The sequence below is a fragment of the Fulmarus glacialis genome, unplaced genomic scaffold (genome assembly GCF_000690835.1).
Source record: "Fulmarus glacialis isolate BGI_N327 unplaced genomic scaffold, ASM69083v1 scaffold11220, whole genome shotgun sequence".
In the NCBI taxonomy this organism is placed as follows: Eukaryota; Metazoa; Chordata; class Aves; order Procellariiformes; family Procellariidae; genus Fulmarus; species Fulmarus glacialis.
The window spans coordinates 59,522-84,573 of NW_009187119.1; the positions used below are offsets into that span (position 1 = coordinate 59,522).

The 25,052-nt window shown below is 38.2% G+C and overlaps 1 protein-coding gene across 1 annotated transcript in view; it reads left to right on the forward strand.

The window, feature by feature from the left end:
• The window catches only part of DOCK3 (dedicator of cytokinesis 3), a gene marked incomplete at its 3' end in the record, with an annotated part of 69,928 nt that extends 45,462 nt beyond the window's left edge, over positions 1–24,466 (forward strand). The window contains exons 16-28 of the mRNA XM_009573989.1: positions 3,738–3,908; positions 7,587–7,779; positions 9,637–9,764; positions 10,755–10,901; positions 12,996–13,094; positions 14,025–14,119; positions 15,692–15,767; positions 16,661–16,761; positions 17,042–17,100; positions 19,465–19,613; positions 22,225–22,310; positions 24,224–24,250; positions 24,371–24,466. Of these exons, the coding sequence (XP_009572284.1) occupies positions 3,738–3,908; positions 7,587–7,779; positions 9,637–9,764; positions 10,755–10,901; positions 12,996–13,094; positions 14,025–14,119; positions 15,692–15,767; positions 16,661–16,761; positions 17,042–17,100; positions 19,465–19,613; positions 22,225–22,310; positions 24,224–24,250; positions 24,371–24,466 (1,427 nt within the window). The remainder of the gene's footprint in view (positions 1–3,737; positions 3,909–7,586; positions 7,780–9,636; positions 9,765–10,754; positions 10,902–12,995; positions 13,095–14,024; positions 14,120–15,691; positions 15,768–16,660; positions 16,762–17,041; positions 17,101–19,464; positions 19,614–22,224; positions 22,311–24,223; positions 24,251–24,370) is intronic.
• Positions 24,467–25,052: the final 586 nt, after the last annotated feature.

A 25,052-nucleotide genomic window follows, 5' to 3' on the forward strand; every position in this document is an offset into this window, starting at 1 on the left:
GCATAGAACATGTATCAAACTTTTTTTAGAGACTTTGGGGTACTGCATACCATTACTATGGGGCTTTACATGAACCAGTGATACAGAAAGGGTCAGCGTTCCCAGTTGATTTCTTCAAAACCCTGAACATACCTTCTGAGCCATGCCAGCCAGAGAGCTAGTGAAGGAGCCTGCCTTTTGAGTCTGGGGACTCCTCCAAATTGTTTTCTTCACCCTGAATCTAAAAAAGAAATGCCAGTCTGTTGCTTTTGAGACCAGTTTGTCTCTGGACTTATTAATTACCTCATTTAGAAGTAATGACCTTATTTGGTGATTTACATTTTCTAGTGTCTCACTTTTTCTAAGAATACCAGGAAATTGCTGATGTAATTGTAATTGTTCCACCCTGGTCAGCTTGTTTGTGAGTCTTCCTCCTTCTTTTATTCCTGATGCCTTGAACTTTGCCCTAAGTCTTTTATCTGCTCTCACAAGACTCAAATTGGTACCTTCACTTGAACCTTTGCACTTTTTTTCTGAAAACTGCATAGCAGATGCTCCTTGTACTTGAAGCAAGCATGCTGTTCTCTGGAAAAAACACATTGACAGCAGCAGGAAGAAGTTTGCTAGCTGCTCTTGAATGGTGAAGCGGATACTCAGAGACTACTGAAAATGGCTTTTATTCACTTTGGTTAGGACCCTGAAAGAGATTCAGCCCTTCAGAGCTAATCCTCTTTACATACACTGTGCTTATGATAAGGTTACCCATTCTACATACTCCAGATTCTTTCTTAAAGTAATCTTTGGGTTTCTTGAGTTAGGAAATTAATCTCTGCTTTTTCTTAAAGCAGCTGTACACAAGATTGATTCATCTGTTCATACTCTGAACATGAGGTATGGTTTGCCTTTTGTTTGAATTGAACAGACTCTTCATCTCTACAGCAGATGGGTCCAGATGTGCAGCTGTGCGGTCCCCAGGACTGTCCACTGGATTTATGAATGTGCTACAGTAAAACCATCAAATGTTGTCTGAGCGTAATCCCTGAAGGCTCAAGTGACACTAGTGACTCTGAAGACTATCTTTATCCATTAGACCTGCAGAACAACCACAGAAATTTATCCACTTTTTTACCTGTGTTACCATAGAAGCTTCTAATTGATGCTGCTTTTATCATAGTGGTCTTCTGGTTTTAATTCTTTTGGGACATTGCAACCAACCACCAGGTAATCTGTGCAAGCTGAGGTGTGCTGTTCCTGTATTCACAGAGTGAACATGTGGACATGCATGTGGACAGTCACCCAGAGAAGAAAGGAAGGTTACTCATTAGTAAGTGGAAGTTCTTTGAGATGCGTTGTCTATACACACATTTCTTACTCCTTTTCTCGTCTCTCCTGGAGTAGCACTGGTAGAATTTAGGGATTGTTAGGTTGAGAGGAAATAAGGTTAGATGCTGTTCATCCATTTAAGTTTTGCACATGATATACCGTGAGTCTTTAGGTTATTGGTCACAGGTGAGTGGTGTGTGCTCACCTATTGTGTGAACATGCATACAGACTACGTTTTTAAGAAACTTCCTTTAATTTGATACTGATTTTTTATATCATGCCAAACATAATAGAAGGCTTGAGTTTCATTTCAGTGCACTTCTATGTCTTTAGGCACATATATGCATTATATCTGTGATTTTGTAATAGTAAGAGTCAAAGTTAGTCCAAGTGCTGATTTGTGACAACAAGAGTTGGTTTGTCTTTTTACCATCTCAACCATGTGTCTGCAAACACACTGAACTCTTCAGTGAACTGCCTTTGTGGGTTCATTCTAGGCAGCAGTTGAGGTTGTCTGTGCTAAGGATGTGGAGTGTCTCTGAAAGCCTGCCATCTCACTTTCAACAGAGAATTACAGAATTTCTTACATAAATCCTCTGATTCATTGCAAAACATAATCTTCACATTAAAGTTATGAGCTTTCAGGTTAGAATTATGGTTGTCTATACCAAACCTATGAAACAGCTTGTACGAGCACTTGACTTGCTGTATTTGGTGTTAGCAGCAGAGATGCTAACCTTAAAGAGCTGACTCTTGTGAACCAATTGACCTTTGCCTGGAAACTATCCAGAAATATAAAGTGCTATTTCCTGACGAAGTTCTTTCGTGTAAGGAAGCTTCACTGGGAGATGTTTCAGGACAGAAGTATAAATAGTGTACTGCCAAATCGCCATCATTCCTGGAAAAAAAAAGGCTGTAACTATCAGTGGCATTTTGAAATCTGTGATGGCTTTATGAGGAATTTCACATTCCTATTCTATTCTGTAAAGCTGTAGCCTTCTCAAGCTTACAACACAACATTGCATATTCATGCATACAGAGTGGTGGTTCAATGAGGGGCATCTTATGGATGCAAAAATATCTGATGAGGGCAAAATTTGTATTTGAATTAACTTTCAGTTCCCAAACAGTGAAGCAAGACAAGAATACTTTCCAGTGAATACAGTGGAATATTACTAATGTTTCTGTATAGACTATGATTACTGAAGCTCCAGCCTGTTTGTTTCCTGTGCTGAATTTTGAGGCTATCATCAAACTATGCATCATGTCTTCCCTTAATCCTGCTTTAATGGTGTATCATTTTAAGCACTAAGGGAAGGAGTGAAGACTAAATGTCACTGATACTTAATACAATTCAGTGTTGAGAGTTGTGTACACCAAATGATCAAAAAGGCCTTGTTGCTGTGTGGAATAGTGCATTGCCATACTGGTGTCTGTGAGAACCTTTGACAGATTGGTAAGCTTGTTAAAGGCTGCATAGAACAATGTATTTTTCTTCATTGACTCTGCTGCCAAATAAATGGAGTTCTGAATGATGCCATTTACAGAATTTTAGTTAAAGATGTTTAGGTTGCAAATTCAGGCTTAATCTAGACATGTCATAGAGCAAATAATCATTCTACTACAAAAAGATCCAATTTGCCAGTCCTTCAGGACTGCAGCATCTATCACACTTGTGTAATGGTGTTAAATGCCATCTTCTGTGCAGGTTATTCTCCCTCTGCTGGGTGCTCTCCAAGTTTCATGTGTGACAATAAAAGAAAGACACTTTAACTTATCACAGCTCAAAGTAAAAAGATACTCACTACAGTACCGCTGCTTGCTACTGGTCTGGGCTGCCAGAGGGCTTCACGGGCTGCTCTTGTCATCTTCTATTTCTGCATCTGCATTTATTTCTGTTTGTACATGTAGCTGCCAGAAATAAAGGTGAACCTTGCTGTTGTGTTCATATTGAAAAGTAGATTCTCCTTTTTCCAGGTAACCCTTCTTCTGTTCCACTGACAGTCCACCTATCTTAATCTAGATTAGCTAATGCAAGTAATTAAAGGTAAAATTTGAATGAAAACAGAATAGCTTCTTCAGACACTTGCAGTCATTGTGCCAAGTCATGAGAAAACTAGAACTCTCTTATCTTCACCAAGATTTTCCTCAAATTATCTAACTTGAATTTGTCTATTTGACTTAAATGCATACTTTTTTTGTTAGCAGGACATGTCAGTAACAAAGATTATTGGTTGAGAATGGGTACTTGCCTATGAGTAGTTCTTCTTAACTGAAGTATGTAACTTACAAAACCTGTTTTTCTTTCTCCTTTCTAAAGCTGAAGAATTTAATTATTATGCACCTGGAATCTTTCCTGGTTCTCTTTAAAGCTCCTTTATTTTTCTTTCTCTCTTTTTCTCTATCTTAATCTCTTTCCTCTCCTGCTCCTTAAGGCCTTGGAATATCTTTTCAAGTTCATTGTCCAATCTCGGATCCTTTACTCCAGAGCTACTTGTGGAATGGAGGAGGAACAGTTCCGCTCCAGCGTCCAAGAGCTTTTCCAGTCCATCAGATTTGTGCTCAGCTTGGACAGCAGGAGCTCTGAGACTCTCATCTTCACACAGGTTTGCTATTTTCTACACTTTAACTGGCAAACCAAAAGGCAGCTGTTTTCTGCACAGGTAGTTATATGGGCACATGGCGATTAAATGCAGGTTAGTAGTTTTCCCCGTCTGACAAGCTGACGATACTGGAAAACGACATAGCCATTTGATGTTACTAGACAGTAGCTTTGCACCACTTCACAGATGCAGGTGAGCTGAACTGTGGACTCTCAAGAGGAAAGTGACTTGTCACGTGAGAATACAATTTTTGCACTTCACAAAAGTAAACTGCATTTTCAGGTCTCTCATATGTCTTACGGTTGGTCTCATGAAGTTTTAAATCCTTAATTTGAGTAGCTCAAGTCAATACTTAGGGTCCTAGCAACTCACAGCAGAGAAGTTCAGCTGATGTACTCACAGTCAGATAAACTTAATTCCAGCATACCCTAAAATTACGGTCAGGATCATATGCAGCCTGACCGCAAGCATACTCACATTTAATACGTTATTTTGAATATGGCCCAGAGGACTTCACGAAGACTTCATGTGGGCTTAAGATACTACTCAAAGTGAGTAAGGATGCTGCTAAGTTTTGTTTCACATTTTAAAGACCACTGTACTAAATTACATACTTCTGTGTTTAAAAGTTTTAAATAGTAATGTCATATGTGTTGTGTGTGCCTCAGCTCAGAGAATGTCAAAATGGACCACCTAGAACTTCCTGGTAATGTTAAGGTGATTTGTAATCACTAATTTACTATTTACAGATGTTTTAAACACCTACTGTGGTTTGCCAAAGAAGCAGTTGCTGTGAGCGTTGCAACAAAACAGACTCCGCTGGTTAGGGAAGCTGCCAGCAACGTGATCTCTTTCTTAAGAATCTGCTCTGAAAGATTTTGAGAACAGCTGCTCTAATCTTTTATTTAATCACCCATTAGTGGGTATAATAAGATGAGCCAGGAACATGAGAAATCAGTGCACAGAATTTTGCAGGCAAAGTGACAGTGAGTGGAAGCAGCATCTTATGAATGCAGGCTGCTGAGGGTTCTTTGTTTTTCCGTTGTGTTGATCACAAATACAGAGGGAGACTAGGTTTGAGGATGGGGCTGTTTTCCCTTTCTCTCTTTGTCTCTTTTTTTTTTTTTTCTCCTCCTTTCTCTCACTATGGTATTTCTTACTTTGGACTTTTGTAATTTGTAAAGCCTGTCTTCATTTAATCTTTGAAAAGTTTACTTTTTGTTTCCCCCTTGCCACTATGTTGCCCCTTGATCCCAATTGCCCCATAGGCCTCTCAGCCTGGAGGGCAGGCGAGCGGAGCTGGGACATGTGCCCCACAAAAAGGTGGGGGTACTTCAAGGCCGTCATTTAATTCTGTAAGTAATGATCCCCAGAACTGCACAAGTATTTCATCATGGATGTTCCCAATTAATCTCCTTCCCTACCCCAAACCCTCTTTTCCTGCATATAAACTGGAATTTAATGTTCAAGTGGCTGGTACGTTAAAACTAGGAAATGTGGAATATTTCAGTAATTAATGGAACAGCTTATGGCATCCACACACTGAAAAGATAGTACTGAGGGCGTATACAAGATTATGTATGTCAAATTGTTCAGGAGAGCCAAGGAAATTATGTACTAGTTCTGGAAATCTGGACAACCGTTAAATATCTACAGAAATGCTTGAGGCCCTAGCAACCATAATTTTCTTCACACTTGTCCTCTTGTCCAGGATATTAGAGAGATCTCAATATAGTTCTTTCCAGCAATGAGATTAAAACTGATTATGTGCTTCCTTCCAGGCAATTAGTTTGACACGAGTAATGTTCCAGCATATTTTAGGGTGTTGTACAAAAAAGGGCTCTTCAAGGAACTGATGAAACGAAGTAGCTGTTCCTCAGGATGGCTCCAAAGCTTCTTGAAGACATCCCGTGCATATCCTTAGATTGCTACTGGATATCCTAAATCACCACAGAAATCCTTCTGCTTTATAGTAATAGTTAGAAATAAGTTAGGAAAACTCCTGTAAGGATTTGTTGGCCGATATTGTAATTTCACGTGTATTATACCAAAGGTAAAGATGATGACTGGATTTGCAGCTGTTAGAGCCTTCCAAGAGTACCATGAGCTCTTTAAATGATTTATAGATGTTTATTTTGTTAGTACATTGTATGTATGTAGCAACAAAGAGGTGACAACACCCAGGAGGCCATGTGAGTTGTTGTGTAATCTGATCTGATAGTAACAAAACAAGATGTTAAGAGAGATAACGAGCGCAAAGAAGAAAGAGGTAAATTTATATTCAGAATAATTTAATGGGCTCTACAGTGTTCGTTGTAAAAATAACTTAGACTTTGCTCAAAGACTATTAGATAAATATCACTGTTGTTTGAAGGAGAAGATACTTTGAGGAAAGACTTGGCAAAGAAGGAAGCTGTATATTATATAGGATTAGGAGAGGCATGCCAAGTGTTGGAGCCAGCATGGGAGAGGTACAGAAATGTTTATGCAATAAGGAAACAAAAAAAAATCTGTGAGGAAGAGGAGAACTTGCAGAATAGAAGAAAATACCAATAGGTGGCGAGACTCTGGAAGGGCAAAGCTGAACAGAGATCTGCAACGAAGTTTGGTAAATCTCAACTTGTGCAGGAAATCGGTGTGGTTTGTGTGGGAGCTTCAGAGAAGGAGGTGAGACAGCGAGAAGGGAAGTGTGGATGGTGGGGCTGTGGCTGGGAGTACGGCAGCTGAACCAAAACCAGAGTGTGCAGCAGTTCAAGTAAGCAACCATCTAGGGATTTAAGTAGTTATAATGAGGAAACAGGTATGGACCTTGGGTAGGATGTAGAGGAAGAAAAAGAAGAATTTTAAAACATCAGAGGTGTGTGGCAGTTGTTAAGTATGACACCAAGTCTGTGGAACTTGAGGATAGGGCAATGCATGGAATTTTCAACTATTATGAAGAAATTAATTGGAAAAGTGTGGAATAAGAGATCAAGAGTTTGGTTTTTTTGTTTTGTTTTTTTGTTTGTTTGTTTTTTGTTTTTTTGGTGCTGATATTGTTTCTGCACTTTAAGAAACACCTTCAAGAACAGCTCCAGCTTACTGGAAATATCCGTTATTGCAAGAATCATGTGCACACTTACTTGCATGATGTGATGCCTCTTTCACATGAAATTGCACCCCACCCCTGTTGCAGAAATACTGTAATGTCACATAACAGTGCTGCTATGGTTAAGGGTCTGTCAACATGTTCTTTACTTCAGAATATTTTCTGAACGGTTTTAACTGTCTTAGGTAGTTGCTCAGTACAAAAAATTGGTATGGAACTCTCTAATCAGAAGCAAGTTTTATATGTATTGAAAAAGTAAATCAACAAAAATGCACTATTTTCTGTTCTCTGGTACCTCAATTTTTTTCTGTTCTATAAGCTGTGTCCTAAAATACAGCCTTTTGAAGTTCTACAGTGTGTATGTGCTCAACTTACTGTAAGACAGTATTGCAGCAGCGCTTGATTTTTATATACTACGTGTGATTTGTTCACTATGAACTTTAGGTCTTGCAAAACGTTAAAACCAGCCGTAGTGCACCATGTAGTAGCTTTTTGCAGACCCTTAATTCAGTTTTACTATTGTTGCTATTTCACTGCATTTAGCTGCAGTTGCAGAATTCAGAATTTTCAATTTCTTCATTTACTTTTTTCAGGCTGCTTTGCTGAACTCCTTCCCCGCTATCTTTGATGAGCTGTTGCAGATGTTCACTGTGCAGGAAGTAGCAGAGTTCGTGAGGGGCACTCTGGGCAGCATGCCCAGTACAGTACACATCGGGCAGTCGATGGATGTTGTTAAGCTACAATCCATTGCACGCACTGTTGACAGCCGCCTGTTCTCTTTCTCAGGTAAGACAGCGGTGTCTGAGGCTAAGTCTTGCTGCTAAGAGTAGGAACACGTTACATTTATTTTGCAGTTGCTTTGTTGCAAACAATTCATTGCTGAATGCCAATAATCTTGGTGATTGTTTATCTTGGTGGCATCACCGTTACATATATTCGCTGTGGGTAAGTTTCTCTATGATAGAAAATGTTTATAAATCCGTCATGGATAAATTGTAGTTACTAAATGTTGATAAAAATGTGTACATTAACAAATCAATTCAATCACTAAAACTGCCAAATCTTACTTGATACTTTGTATTACTCTTCTATTGTTGTCACGGATAGGAAGATAACCTCCCTTCCAGCAAGTTTATGTGAGAAACCCACTGCATTGTTTTAAAGTATGTTTAATCTTTACATTATAACTTTAGTATTTTTTTAGCTCAACATACTAGTAATTTTTTCAGAATTAATTGAATGAAGAAGAGTTAAAGACTGTGAGTTTATTTCATATATAAGGTCTGAATGAAAGAAGTTGTGAAGGTATTAGTGGAAGATAAAAAGCACCATTGGGCTTATCTTCCCTGTGGTGAGGATCTCAAGTTAGTGCACTCAAATTATTCTACTCAGTGCAAGGTGAGAATGATAATAACATAGAGTCATGTCTAAATCATCCATTGTAATTGTTTATAAACTTTTTTTTCTTAAATTTGAAATTCATCTCAAAAAATATGAGAGTGTGTAGAGAATTAATAGATTAGTCCAAAGGTGTCTGTGAAACAGGCAGTGAATTTTATCTAATTTATAGTGTTTTACACCTATTGATAAAAATATTTGTCTTTGTGGGTGCCAGTTCATGGCCAAAAACCTCCTCTTCTGTCTTCTCAGTAAAGCCATTTGTAACTTTACCTAACTAACATGGTCCAGGGCTTTAGTCCTTCCCATTAACCTCCATTTCTCCTTTACAATGGTACTGGCAACTAATGATGCTTTTAGCTGCTGCATAGCACCATGACATCTCACTACAGCATCAAAAACCAGAAAGCAAGCTTCAGCGTTGCAAGGCAGCTATGACTGTATAGATGCCACATTTTCCATCCAACATAATGGTAGACCCCTCTCCTGTACCTTTCCGTGGAAGCGTGACCTGATACTCCCAGGTCAACAATCTCTCCCATGTCCTTTCTGCCCCTCGGAAGATAAACCTAGTTTTCAAAGTTATCTTTTGCCTGCCCACCCTACCTACTCTTCAGGTCTGGCAGTTAAAGGAAGATATATTCTCTTTTTCTTGCCTCCCGTATGGTGATGACTTGTTTTCCTTCTGTCTCTCCTATCAATCCGTTTGCTGACATCTTGCCACTTTTTTCCTTGTCCCTTTCCCCTCCTCCCCCCCTGTTCTGGCTACTGCAGCTGCTGTTTTCTGCTGTTCTCTGCAGCTGCTACCTGCTCTCCCTTCTTTAATAAGATTAAGGTTTGTAAGCCAGCTAAAAGAGAAGAATTAGCCAGTTTCCAAGAGGCATATGTTGGAGAAGCTCTATTAGCTGTGACAATAGAGCTGGAAAGCAACACAAAGTGAGGAAGGGTTTGCACAAAAGCAATCAACATTAGGAAGCATCAGTCCGCAACTGTTGTTTCCAAGCTGAATCACTATTGAGAACATCATGTATACTGTATTTATGAACTTTTGAAACTAGATGCACTATTCATTCTTTAGATACAGTTCTTAGAAGTGTACTACAATCTGTACAATAGAAGTTGCACCAATTAATCAAACGTGCTGTGTATCAGTAGACTAGTTTGGATACCAAAAGGCTGCTGATTGGGATGGTTGAAATTTAATTTTCTTTTGGAAGAACTGTGATCTGATTTTCCTTCTTTCAGAGTCCCGGCGCATCCTGCTACCTGTAGTTCTTCACCACATTCACCTTCACCTACGACAGCAGAAGGAGCTACTTATTTGCTCTGGGATCCTCAGTAGTATCTTCTCCATAATCAAGACCAGCTCTTTGGTAATCTGCTGCTTCATTTTTTTTTTTTCTTTTTTTTTTAATTGCACCACCGATTTAGTAAAATGAAGACTGAGGGATTTTTATGGGTTAATACAGGTTTTTTGAAGATCCTTTTAAAAATGAAATTCTGCTAACTTTCTGTCAGCAGGAGGACATCTGAAATGATGGTCTGCTTTTGTGTGTGTGACTCAGAGCATTCTGATTACACAGTGTTCTTGCTCTTAGGAGGGGGAAAAAGCGTACGCATTTACCAGGTTTGACACTGTTTAATTTTCTTCATCCAAGCCCAGAACTTAGATGTCAGTGGAGTTTAAAAGCTCTACACAGCCCTAGGACTTGTAGTCCTGCAAGAGACAGTAACTAGCACTTTGTGATTCATGTTAAGAGAATACTCTAAAATTATCCAATCAATGAAATCACACTTCTGGAAATTGCTGCTGAGTTTAAACACCTAGCTTTGATGATCATGATACTCTGGTCTCAAACGGTAACTTTATCATTTAAAGCAATGCTCACAAACAGAGGGTGGTGAAGTTTCCCCACCTGACTCTAAAGGAGGAAGCTCATGGTGCTAAATATAATTCATACCAATGTGTATTTCCAGTTACAAGTTATGGTTTTGTGTGAAAGGAATGAGATGAAAGGTATCATGGTAATAAGCTAAAATAATACTGCCATGGAGTAAAGGTTCCTGAACATAATTTGATCCCATTGTGTTCTAGAGTGTATGCAGACCTTTGATTATAGATTTTTTTATTTATGGCTGTGACCCTGAATGTCTCCATCAGAGACTGACGAGGTAACACACACACACACTGGCATTACAACAGTATCTGGTACCAATGAGGAATTTGATTGTACTTCTTTGAACCTCTGTAACGGAGCGCTCTATCAAAACGAGTTTGTGGTATGGCTGACTCAGCAGAATTATCTTTGCCAATTCCGTTCTCTTCAGTTGCTAACTGTCTGTTTTCTCACCACTTACTGTAGGAGGGAGATGTCGTGGAGGAGGTTGAGATGATGGTGGAGAGCCTCCTGGATGTGCTTTTACAAACTCTGCTTACAATCATGAGTAAATCGCAGTCTCAGGAGGCGGTAAGAGGGCAGCGTTGCCCGCAGTGCACAGCAGAAATCACTGTTAGTAACTAACAATCAGTTTCTATTTCCTGCTTCTCTAACCTCTGGTTCGGTCCCTCACCACCACCAGCACCTCATTATCATCTCTGCTGCATGAATGCCCAGGGCTCTGTCTCTTTCAAGATCACAGATTCCTTCCTCTGTGCCGTAGTGAGGTCTGCAGGAAGCAGTGGAGCTCAGGAAGCTTTTGTGGATTTCCAGGTTATTTTCTTGTTTGTCTTTGCAGCTGTAATTGAGAGTTATTTTTTAGAACTTGAGGCATATACTAGCTGGGTAGCTGCCCAGGGCTTCACCCCGGCATAGGTATCACCAAGGGCTGTGTGAGTATCAGGCTGTGATTCCTAAGACTGAGAATACCATGATGTTCAGTGGACAAGTCCCTTTACTTAACACCCTGGAGAGCTTCTGTCCAAGTTCACTGATTATTTCATGCAAATGAAACACAACGTACTTTTGAAAAAGAAGTGAACAGATCCTAAGTCAAGTAGCTGTTGAGCTTGGTGGGAGAAGAGGGAAAAGGCACCACTTTGTCCAGACTGCCAGCATAAGCCTAGGGGAAGAAATTTTTTCTTGCAATGGAAGAGGAGAAAAAGAATAGAATTTTGCTGTTCAGCTTTCTTCTTTTCTGGATTTGTTGCCCTTTTCTATTCTAGTCTATTTTAGTCTATTTTTGCTTGTCAGAGTCTCTAATGCAGCTCTTGCACAACATATGATGTTAAGCTGTTGTTCAGAACATCCTTTTTTAGACTTTTTTTCTCAAATGGCTGAAACCTCAGAGGTATTGTTGGGGGCAGATGTACACTAAGGTACACTTCTCACCCAAGAGAAGAGGTTGTACCTTTCCATGTTAGCTCAGATAAAGTAACATGGTAGAATCCTAATAAAGAACAAGGCATTTAGTAGTTTTCAGACATGTTCTTTGATACAAAACAAGAAGGGCACTAGCTTGCAAATGTCCAGGAACATCTCAATTTCCTTTTACTCCTACCATTTGACTTACTGTTATTTATCATGTGCCACCTCACGCGTAAGAGCACACCTTTTTTCCTAATGAAGTTCAGCCCTGTAAAGTTATTGGAACAACCTACGTCAAAGCTTCTGGGTAGATGCTTGAGCCAATTAGAAGAAAAAAAAAAAATGGAATGGACAGTCCCAAGTATAAAATCCCCTTGTATTTGTTCCTGAATTTATATTTCACAGCACAGGGATATGTGGAATCTTACTAGATACTGCTTAGAAAATAGGTTGTATATTTTCCAAATTAATTGCTCACTATCACAGAAAAAAATAGTGTTGTACAAGGGACTGGCAGTCAAAAGACATAGTCCTTACATTCTTGGCACTGCCTTGCTTGTTATCTTGGACAGATTGCTTAACTTCTCTGTGCTTTGCTTTCAGATATGTAAAATGGGGGAGCTCACCTTTGAAAAACACTTTGGGATACTGTGGTAACTGGTTAGGGTGCATCTGCTTTGCAGGCCAGAAATGTAATTGTAGCTCATGTAGGCTTACCCAAATTATATTCAGAGTATTTTACTGGAATACTGTTAGTACTGTAGCTATGACAGCACATAACTTGGTGAACACTAATAAGCCAAATATTTACAAGATTCCAGACACCTTTTGTAGCCCATACTGATCCCATGTTGTCATCGCTATACTGTTTTGAGTATCTGAGCCAATTAGTTTCAATAATTCCTGGTATGTCTGCATGAGCTGCAGTCACACCTTTGATAGACGTAGTATATTAAGGAACTGAAAAAGGTGTTTGACAAAAACTGCATGTTTGGAGGGCAATTCATTCATGTCTGTATTAATCATTTTAAATTATTTTTGTTTAGACTACAACATTGATTAAAAGACCTTTAAAACTGGCATCTGCGGAGGAGCCTCTAAGAGGTGTATTCCTATGTATTAACAGTAATTCAAGAACTGTTAACATGCAGTATTTTTAATCTCTGTGCATGTCCGCTTTCCTCTCATAGGCATTGGGGCCATTTCAGTCCCCTCCCTTTATACCTTACCCCAGGTTAAGTTTTATATTTATGAAATTTCAGATTATCGGAATGAAGTAGTTTCTCATTTGGTCAACAGGGAGAATATGTCTCCTGCCTTTTATCTTTGCTTCGTCAGATGTCAGACACTCATTTCCAGCACTTACTGGACAACTTCCAAAGCAAGGATGAACTAAAGGTACAACAGAACATCATGTTTGTAGGGTGATTCACTCAGAATGGAAGAGCAGAGGGGAATCCCTCCAGCATTACTTGCTCTGCTAATCATTCCCATTTACTGGCACTCCATTCATGGACCTTCCTTTCACTTTTATAATAATAGGTGTTGTGTTACAAAAACATTTACGACCACAGGACACTGAATTATCTTCGTAACAGCCAATAAAGTCCCAAGATAGATGTTATCAGACATCAAAGGATATCGTTATTTTACTATATAGAACATAGTCAGAGGAACAGGGGTTTTTTAATCCGGTGAATGGAAGGTCAGTTGTTCTATAGCATTTTACTAGATGTTCAATATGCATTGGAGCTTACTTACGAAGGGTGTTGATTTTATGCCAAAAGAGAATTTCAAGCCTTTTCGGGGATACAAATGTCTCTAGCAAATGAAGTATCTTTTGGAAAAGCAGTAACCTTCCCAAATTTGTGAACATTAATTTAAGTTATGGCTCTGCATGAACAGAAGGTGTTGGTGAGTGGTACAGACCTCTCTGGTGGCTTTTTTGCCACTGATATTTGGAAATGGCACACCTCGGAGCAGAAACTAACTTTTTATCTCAACTTCCATAGGGAAGAGGAGTATCTCCAACAACAGTCTGTTTAAAAGGCAGAATAATTTCATAAATAAACACAAGATTTTATATAAAATGCTTTTAATTAGCATGGCACTCAATAAAATATGGACAATATTAGTACATATTAGATGTATACAAAATGAATACAGCCATATCCCAATATACGTTGTTTCTATGTTTTCAGGTGAACGGCCTAGTAACACAAAGCTCAAGTAGAGCACACTTAGCTTAATTGTTTTTCTTATAATCAAGCAAATAGATTAATCTGCAGCTGCTGGTGATTTTTAAAAATTTTTTTCCCTATGTGATAGGAGTTCCTCCTGAAGATTTTCTGTGTATTTCGGAACCTGATGAAAATGAGTGTCTTTCCTCGAGACTGGATGGTGATGAGGTTGCTCACCAGCAAGTAAGTAGAGAAGCAGGTATAAACTGTTGACATTCTGTATTGGAATTTTTTCTCCTCGGCTGGGCAGTTAAAACCTGTGATGCAGTCTGTTTCACCAGACTGAGATGTGGTGATCAAGACAGGAATTCTGGAGTGCTTGTCCTCATTCTGCAGTTATTTTAACACTCTGGACCAAACTGGGACTTCTGTATTCGTTCTGTTTCTTAAACTCTGCCAGTATGCACAGGTCTCCAAGAGTTAAAAGTTTAAACCCAAAGCTGAAGTAGCTGCACTGAGGGTAAGCGTGGCACAGCAGTTATCATAACACATGGCAAGGAACAGCTACCCACACCAACTGGTATTAACGGGAAGGCCTCTCGACTCCCTTTCTCAGTAAATCACTACATTAAACATCTGTCTCTTCCCATAAACATCACTCGTTAACCTACCTAGGAGGAAGACTCAGTTATTTAGAAAAGGAGGAGCAGACCCTAGTGATGACACCAAGTGCTTTACATACAGAGTTATTTCTCAATTAAGTTGTCATCTACCATTTTAATGCTTAATTTTATCTAATTTTCTTGCTTCTGATGGGTTAAGTACTATGCTGTTTGGAATGGCAGCACTGTGGTGAACACAGGGTGGCTGGAATTATTTGCTAGTTTCTTTAGATAAACTAGCTATAGAATTACTACTGACTAACTGACAACTGGAGGGGTTCCCATTACAAGAAGACACCATGGAAGTTTTCCTAAAGGCTGACTGCTCAGCTGAGCTCTATGCTCTGCGAGTTCACCGTGCTAATGAAAAGTGAAAGAAGTGGATTTCAGTATTTCAAGCGCAAAGATTAAATAAAGTTCTGTAAGAAAAGAAAAATCCACATGAAAGAGTAGTTACCTCAGATGCTGTAGCTTACCTAGTTCCCTTTGGCATAATTTTGCCATAAACTTTTAGACTGATAGGTATGTTTAGCAGTGTTACTGGAAGTATTGCTTGCATGTGAATCAGAGATGTGCTGTTTCTTTTGATACTATTGTTGCTTTAACTACATGCTATTTATTAATTCCTGAATTTATCACATGCCTTGATTACCTTTCACTAAAGTGCATTTAGCCACCTTATAAAAAAATACCAGGGAATCCAGAATTGGCAAAATACTCACAAATATCTTGAGTTGAAGTGTTAGCCGGATGAAGGACCATTCTATAGCCAAGAACGAAAATAGCTCAAACTTTTTGAGTTGTTCTTCTCCGAAAAAAAAAAAAATCTTTCTGCTTAAAATAGGAGGAAGATGGGTGGAAGTAATTACTGGAGGTAATATGACCCAAGCGTGCAAAATAGACAGGATTTTAAATGCTCCTGTGTAAATTCCAAAAGTTACAATAACGATGAAAATTCTTAATCTTGTATCACTTAGTACAAATTGTTTGTTAAAACATAGATAGGCGACTTCTATGTGAATCTAGCAGTGATGACATGAAGAATGCCCATCTCTGTACCTATAGTAAAATCCACACCACAAACCACTGTAATATGTTATACTCCAGATTCAAATGTGGTTTTTTTGTTTTCTTTTTTTGTTTTTGACTGCAGTATCATAGTTACAACAGTTCAGTACCTGTCTTCTGCACTGCATAAGAATTTCACGGAAACGGACTTTGATTTTAAAGTAAGAATTGATGCTCAGAAAATATTATGACATCTTTTTAAACTAGCAGTTACAAAGGAACAAAAGCTATTCTTTACATTAGCTGATTATACTTGCAGCATTTATTTGAGTATCTGTGAGGAAGATGACCTAACTGATAAAAGACAGGAATTTGAATCTGCTGTGGAATTGAGGGGAAGTAGAACAGGTACACTGTGAGATCAAATCAAGAAAATTGAGCCCCTCATATAGGAAACAAGTATCTTCGTAAGCAGTGGAGCTAATGAAGCATGCTGTCTTACAGATTCACGCCTAATAAAATGTAAACCCAGGCAATGCTTTTCCTGAAGTTGGGGCATTCATGATCTTCCTCTCCCAGAGGTCTCTCTTTCTGATGACTTAAAACTTGGAGGAACACAGTATCTTAGAGAGCATTTTCCCTGTGTCTGATGGAGTTGAAAATGGGCAACAAGTTCAGTGTTACTAAGGAAAAGCATGATGGCAAAAGCCTCATTAGGAAAACTGACTAAACTATAGGGCTCTCATTCATGATATAATGTAATCTCTGGGGGGTTTTGAGGGATAAAATCAGTTTGGCGTACGAAAAAACAATTTAAAATTTCCCTGAAGTCACTAAGTTTATTCATGTTTGAACTCTGGTGCTAAGAGGAAAGCCCAGTGGCATTACCTTCTTGGGGGTTTTTAATTTTAGTTTCTACCAGGTTTTAAATAATCCATTGGTATCCTTAAGAGTTTAGTATCTCAATAGTTAAGATACATATTGATTAAGTTACGTCTTGATTACAAAAAGGAACAGTCTGATTCTACATATAAAGGAACATGTGTCTTCCCACACTTGTTTAAAACTTACTCCTTGGAGTGTAATGTTTTAAAACTTCCTTCCTGTGTCACAGGTGTGGAACTCTTATTTCAGCCTGGCAGTTTTGTTTATAAACCAGCCAAGTCTCCAACTAGAAAATGCCACACCAGCTAAGAGGAAGAAGATTCTGGATAAGTAAGAACATGTTTTGTTGGGTTCCCAGCCTTTTCTGCCACCTCAAAAATGAGACTTCTGTTTCTACCACAAGTCCCTTGTATTTATTATCGAACTTGGGATGTGGAAATGCTTGGGAAATAAATAAGTAGATCTCCTAATATAGTATTCAGTGATTAGTCGAGTTGTTTGATATTTTTAAGTTGACTTAAATGTGACTTTGATTTTTGTTTTTTTTTTTAACATCACTGCCTTGCTAGTTTTTGTTCCATTAGGCAGCTGTCTCTCTCTTCTCTTTCAGATATGGCGATATGAGAGTGATGATGGCATATGAGCTCTTCAGCATGTGGCAGAACCTGGGTATGTCTCTTCCTTCTCTGTCCTAACAATCAAAGCCAAAGTAACCCCAGATTTCTGTTGGAATTTTTTTTTTTAACTTTTTGGAGCATCATAGAATACTTAGTTTCTCTTAAGAGTTGCAAAACCAGGAAGCAGTTCTCTTCTCCCACCAACAACTCTCTTCTGCCCTGTCTCATCATACTTTTTTACTTTTTAATTTGAAATATTACATTCCTATGAATTTGAATGCTTTCTTCTCAAATGTGACAGTGGCACGTTTTGGTTGTTTGGACACATCAGTGACAGCTTTTATTTATTTGCAAATATAAAATCAGCTTTTTCTAATCCCTTCAACTGTGCTGCAGTCAGGTTCATGTGGAGATATACTGGTACTCTCTGACTTTTGTCTGATCCATGGCTGTAAAGCAGAAATTTAAATTTTCACAGCTAAAACCAACTTTATAATTTTGTAGATGATTCAAAAGCCAAAGTTGACATGATTCAAAATTACAGAATCATAGAATCATTTAGCTTGGAAAAGACACTTAAGATCATCGAGCCCAACAGTAAACCTAACACTGCCAAGTCCACCACTAAACCATAGCTATGTGTGTTTGATAATAAAGCCCAGAAGTGGCATACAATAAAGCTTCTTTTTTGGTATGTTCAGGTATCTAGTATGCACAACAAATTCTACGTTAATACTTCTAAAAGAAAAAAAAAAATTAAAAACCAGAACAGAAACCCAAGCCAAAACCCACAGAAACCCTGTCCACAATCACGCAACGTTTGTGATAAATTTCAACTTCACTTCTGCAATTCATTTGACCTTTTCCTATATATTTTAATTAAGAAATTAAGCATGTTACAAAATGGGGAAAAATATGTCTCGCCACAGGCCTCAAAAGATAAATGGAGATTTTTCATCTAGGACTTGCGCTTTTAGAAGTGTGCTGCAGCAGTCTTGGGTTTAGGTAATTCAGGATTTTATTAACAGAAGAGCCAAATAACATCTGTACTGCATCAGAGCAAGTCCAGCTAGGCCAGTATCCTGTCTCCATCAGGGACCAAAATGAATACCTATGGAAATGTTTGAGGACAAAGGAAGCATATAGTATTCTAGAGGATAATTAAAAAAATGTTTCCTGATAGTGATCACAAATCATACAAAGCTCTGAGAACAGGTAAATCATTAAGAGGGCAAAGGAATGATGCAAATCAGATTGGATGACTTGATAATATGGCTGCAAGCAATATATTCAAAAAGCCAAATATGAACATTTTATTTGTAGGAGTATAGGTAGGAGTGCTATTCAAGAAAAAAAAAAAAGACTATAAATTTATTATGCTGATAATCAGCTGAATGGGAGCTACCTGTAAAATGCTATGAGTAAAAAAGATACCATAATATTTGAGAAAAGATGCAAGAATCTTGAGTAAAAGAAGAGGGACGATACTACTGCCAGAGTTTTTTCATAACCACACTTGATTCTAGAATAGTTTGCCTGGTCCTGCTTTCTACAGCTCGGAAAAAAAAAAAACAAAGACAAGTTGGACAGAGTTCAGAGAACAGTCAGGAAGATGACTACAGAAGTGAGTATTTTTATTATAAAATACTGAATAAGGCTGACCCATCTTGCACAACTAAGATGATACAGCCAGACCTGATCACAGTTTCTAAGCATCTGTGTGGAGAATAGAAGGCTCTCCAATATAACAGGCATCAAATAACCAGAAAATGATGCTAGACAAATTCAAATGAGAAGTGAGAAGCCCGGTTTAGATATGAAGATACAGATATTTACCATTGAATGTTGTTCCAAATATGGCTATTTTGATTTATTCTCTGCAACTGCACAGTAAGCATGCCACAGAAGAGATTGTTAGCAAAATGCCTTGGGTTTCTGCTGCTGAGAAGCAATGCAATTTGGTCCTAAGTCAAGGTCAGTTATGAAATTGAGACTTCCATAGCACAGAGGATGAAGAGCTCTGTAGTTCTTTGAAATCTAAATATGTTAAATACCATTGTTCTCACCAGCCCTTTCAAAATCTTTCTCTTCATAAATTAGAAGTACCTGTGGCCTCTTTTCCCCCGAGTTAGTATATTTTAGTTTGGTTATTTTTGACAGTTTGAATTCCTTTGCAAGTAAAATGCACTGACAATTTTTGCTCAAGGCTTTCACAGTGAAATTAAAAATGCTCTTAGAGACTTTGCAAGGAACAGTGTAAAGCAAATATTGTTTTTCCAGTCCTTTCAGGAAAAGAATGTGTTTGCTTTTCTACTGTTCATGCCTGCTACTTTGTTATTATTGCAGGGGTTCCCCATTTTCTCAGTGACAGATAACAAAGGCTTTTATTTAATTACAGTTGCTTTGTGTTGTACAGGTGAGCATAAGATTCACTTTATTCCGGGAATGATTGGCCCGTTTCTTGGTGTCACACTTGTTCCACAACCAGAAGTCCGGAATATCATGATCCCTATCTTCCATGACATGATGGACTGGGAGCAGAGAAAGAATGGCAACTTCAAACAGGTGAAGTCGCTTCCCAACCATTTGCAGTATTCTTTTTCTTGCTCTGTCTGTCTGCAATGTCCAGCTGGAAGCAAGGAGTTTGTATCTGTTGATCCATTTCTGATTGTGAAGAAGATGTTGTCATGTAAATACATAAAAATAGAAAAACTGAAGCACAATTCACAAAACTATTACAAGACTTCCAAGATTATTTAAACAGTGCACTTCATAGCAAGCTACATTTCCCATGAACATAGAGAAGAGGAGCAAAGTGCTCATCACATCGGAGATGAGGAAGAGAAAAGAATTTTGTAAGTGCTGGGCTCTCACTGCTCCCATTGGTTTCACTTAGTCAACCGTTAAATGGGTCAGACTGAGAACCAAAAATGGAGATGTAAAGATTTAGCCAGTATTTGTGAAAACAGTGGTCTTTGCTTCTCTGTCGTCAATTTCTAGCTAGAAAGTGGTATTGTATAATTAAATAATTATACCATGCTTTGAAACAGACTTTGTAACTCTGTATTTTTTAAGAAATTGTAGCAGCCGTCCTGAAATGGTTAAGCCCAACAACAGTTCTGTAGTTCCCACCTGCTGTGAGCTCTGATTGCAAAACAGGGAGAGGAGTCTTCATCATTTGTTGCCCAGTCATGGTCAGAGAATTGCTTAAATTTTCCACTGCAAAACAGATCCCCGAAGTGCAAAGTATTAATAATGAAGGATTGGTTTGGACTGGATCCTCAGATGACAGTGCTTCATTGTCATTGTGTTTGGGGCAATACTGGGGCAAGTATCTGCAGATAAGTGCTCTGAAGTAGTAAATCCTTTTATTTAAATTATCATAATTCATGTCATTATTTATTATCCACAAAGTCATTAAAATGCCAGATCTAATCTATCGTTCCAGGAAGATAACAGACCATTTCCATAACCTGGCCTATTAAAGGCTGTGTGGAAAAGTATTACCAGGAACTTACGTTTTTCTTCCTCTTCAACTCCCTTGATTATTACTATTATTTACTACTACTATTATTACAGTAGCATTTGATCATAGTCCTCTTTTTGCTTGTTTTAGCATAACAATAGAACAGTCCCTGCTCTGGCATTTACAGTTATAAGTACCTTCAAGTTTCTGGACCTGTTGTGTATCAAGATGAACTCTTCATAATCTTCATAATCTTCATTTAATTTTTATACTCACTAATGTATTCTAAACTAGAGCTCCAATAATATTTCTTAAGTTACCTGTGGAGCAAATTTCCACACTGTTTTATGAAGCATAAAGCGTAACTTTCTAAGATTAAAGACAGAATAATCATCTGTGTTAGTGAGAATGAAATAAATAGTTAAATAGCACAAGATGTATTAAACCTTATTAACATTAGCTGCTGGAACCACGAAGTTATTTGTTGTCCAGTGTAATGCTAGATAGCTGGAGAGATGCATTACTGATTTCTGTCAAGTCATTGTAGATCACAAGCAAAGAGAGGGTACGTTTTTTTTAATTTTGAGCTTCTCTTTACCTTTTGAATACTAAATTGGTTGTCAGAAAATATAAAAATCCTGGAAATTCATTTTCAAGCCCTTTTTTTTATTTTCTGCAGTAGCTCATGTCTTAACGAGGTTATTTTTTCAGCAAATAATGGATAACAATGCAGTCTGATTCATGGACTACATCAGGTCTCCCTTTAATGATTTCAGCAACAAGAGCACCAGCTCCATTTGTGTGCCAGTGGGTGATTCGCTTTTCCTTCTCATCTTTACTTCCTTTGCAATTTGGCAGCTGAAAAACAGAGAGAAACTCAAACTATGCTTGTCTTTAAATAAAAACAAGCCGTATTTCTACAAACAGTTTCAATCTTTAAGAACCTCTGTCTTCATTACTACTGAAAGTATGTTTTTTACAAGATTTCGAAGACTACAAGAAATTGTTTTGTTTAATGTTAGATACATTGATTTCTGCAATTGAATCAATTTTATGGGAATATCTGATATCAAACCATAATAGGATGTATTAGACTAGGGGAAAATGAATACATATTCAAAACCTTTGTAAGGGAAGAGAAACATAATGATACTGTTGTGGCCCTTTATATAAGTGTAAAAAGAAAATGCGTCATATAATCGAGAGGCTTGACAAAACTGGGTTTAATGAACAAATAATCTTCCAATGTAATGATGCCTGGATGATTGGAAATCAATTACCTACCAACAGAACCATCACAGCAGACCAGTGGCGATCACACCATGAATTAGTTTCTCTGCGTGGATATTCTGTTAGAGTACAGGATATAGTTTACCTTGTATACTGGTTTACAGAAAGTGTGTCTGAGCGATTTATTTGATAAGAGAATAAACTGCAGAAATTCCTGTGACGAAGAAGCGTTACCTCCCCTGGGATGTTCATTTAGACCCTGATAAGCAAAAGGATAATTTAGTTTTAGTCCTCCTATTTCACTGAAAAATGAGAAAAGTGTGTCCATTTAACTGAGCCACAGAGAAATAAATCATTTGCACATAGAAGCGGGCAGCCCCAGGGCATGAGAAATAAAATATTCTTCCAGTCTTCCTAGTGTTTGGAACTCTTGTCTTCTACATGAACAGCTAATTTGTAACCAATTGCTTCTTTATCCAGGTGGAAGCCGAGTTGATCGATAAGCTGGACAGCCTGGTATCTGAAGGAAAAGGTGATGAGAACTACAGGGAACTCTTCAGCCTGCTGTAAGCTATGCCAGTTTCTGCTCACTCTGTGTGGTGCAGGGTCATTGAACGAGTCACAGTAGTGATCTGTGCAGCCGCAGCTAGTGCTGATCTTCAGAGAAAGCAGTAAAGGGCTTTCTGGCAGGTTTTCGTGGCACGGCTCAGTGAAATAGAAATATGTCACTCTAATCCTGAAAAGAATATAAATCCCTAAATTCTTCTTTGTCTTCTTTCTGTGAAATCTAATATAAGGCTGCACAGGTAAGTAGTTATCATCCTCATATCAAAAATTCATTTGCTAGAGGAGCCAGTGCCTTTCTTTTTACATAGCAATAAGTGAAATCATGGCCTTAGGACTGTTTAGAGAAACAGTGTACTATCTAGCAAGTCAGACCTTGTTAGAGCAGAAGAGATTTTCCTCAGCATTTTCCTTTGTTTCTTCCAATTTTTGAAGGTTGTGTTTTGGTTGGTTCAACAGTTGCAAGTTGCTTCCTCCAGAGTCCATCATGACGCTGTATTTCCACTCCCTTTCATACCAAAAACCTGTACTCGTAAGGATAAACTTAAAGACTTTACGTCTGACTTTCCACTTAGTTATGTTTGATTACTGATCTGTCTCCAAATTTCATTTCCAGTGATCCTTCAAATCACTTTCTTTGAAAGAAAGATCTTTCAAAAGAACTTATTTTGAACTCTGAGAGTCCAGAGCAGTTAACCCTAAATCTTTTAACATTCCAGTGAGCCATAGAGATCATTAACAGAATTTTAGCCGTATATTCCAGACAATTTTATGTGGCCCCCAATAGCATGCTGGCAGTTTGAGGCATAAACCTTTGTTTCGCTAGAACCAATACTTGTATTTCCAAATTTACAATTGCACGTTCATTCATTTTCAAGATAGAGAAGCCTGCCCATCCTGTATGCTTATCCTTAGGAAGCATGTAAATGTATTCAGTTTTGATTTGTGTATATTCAGCCCTGGGAAGTTATGTGTACAGATAACATAAGTTTATTTCAGGGATAAAGGAAAGAAAATATCTATCTTTTTTTTTTTTTTTCTTATTCACCTGGCGGGAGGAATATTGTGCATTTCCTTTGCTCCAGTTGAAGACATTTGTTACCTGAATGTTAAGAATTCAGGGACTGTAGCTTGTTACTTATTTTTAGATGATAGTGACTGGATGTATTACCAAGAAACACAGCCTGGAAGTCCACCAACCTTTTAGTTTATATTTGCTACTGACTTTTCTGAGAACAATGTGAACTTTGAGGAAACAATTCCACAAAGTTAGTAAATGCTGTGTGAAACAAACAGTTGACCCTGAATTCTACTGTCTCAACTACACTGCTGAAATGTGAATTGGCTCCCTCAGCTGGAAATCATTCCAGTACGGAAGAGTTTTCCTCTTCTGAGGATGTATATGACACCCAACAGAATTTCTTTCCTCTTGCCAGTTTAGAAGTGGCAAGTTCTTTGACCAGAGATCCAGTTTCAGGAAACTAGCATGTAAATTTGCTTTCTTTTTTCACTTTTTAAATATGATCTTCAGTTTAAATATGATTTTCTCGCTCTAGCCTCTCATCCTTCACAGTTGTCTCAGCGAGATGCTTGCTGTATTGTCTAGTTTGCTGAGCAGGAACAGATTGCCTTTATTTATTTACAGTTAAATAAATTGTAATTCAAAGTTGGTTGGTTGCTGATGAAAATTTATGTAGGGATGAGCAAAGAAGAGGTATTTGCAATAGGTTGAGACTCCCTTCCAACTTCTGACTGCTATTAGCAGTATTTAAGCTACAGGTAACAATGTGGGAATCAGCTGTTGCCATGAGCATTTGCTCTTTTTCATACGTTTTAAGTGGCAATGTGAAGATATTTTTCCTTCTCCTGTCAATTCTGTAATTTCCTTGTCTTTGCTTCATGCTGCCTGGAGTAGAACCCAGCTCTTTGGGCCTTATCCCAGGTAAGATAGTAATTCTATGAATTTGTTTTATGAGGGAGAAATCAAGTTGTCCACAGCTGTCTGCATGCACTATACCATTTCCCTGGAAGCCTCATCTGCTGTCTTTCCATCTCCAAACAGTTTGCTGGAGAAGATTGAGCAGGAAACGTGGCGGGAGACTGGAATCTCTTTTGTCACATCAGTTACTCGTCTCATGGAGCGTCTACTTGACTACAGGTATCTGGCAACAACAGTAATATATTCTAAGTATAAGTAGTTTGTAAAGAGGCAGTATGAAATCTCTTTTCTACAGGAAATATTTTTATTGTTTATCAAGCTCCATGCTTCTCTGATGGCAAATATTATATGTAAGCAAGCCTTTGCTTACATTGCTGCTGGGTTCTGAGCAAAAGTCCTAAGCCCTCATCTCTAGAGCCCTAATTCTCATTCTTGTACGCTTGTTCCTGATAATAGCAAAGATAAAGAAATTTTTTAATTCATAGTTCTGTACTAAGGTTTATTCAGGTTGCTAAATGATTCATTCCTTCTATCATTGAAATGATCTCACCTAATTCAGCAAAATAGATGCTAAATGCAAGAATGATCTCAAATGTCTTGCTCAAGATGTGCTGAATGCCTCATCTAGACATGCAGGGTTGGAAAACTTTTCATCTGAGGAAAGTCTGACATGTCAGCTGGTGACTCATGTGTGCAAGACTCCACTATAAATTAGGCATCCTTTGTTTAGTTTTAGACTGAAGTTTGCAGGACTATTGTGTCAATACAGCTGAGCTTTGATTCAGTTACAAGAAAATATTTTAAC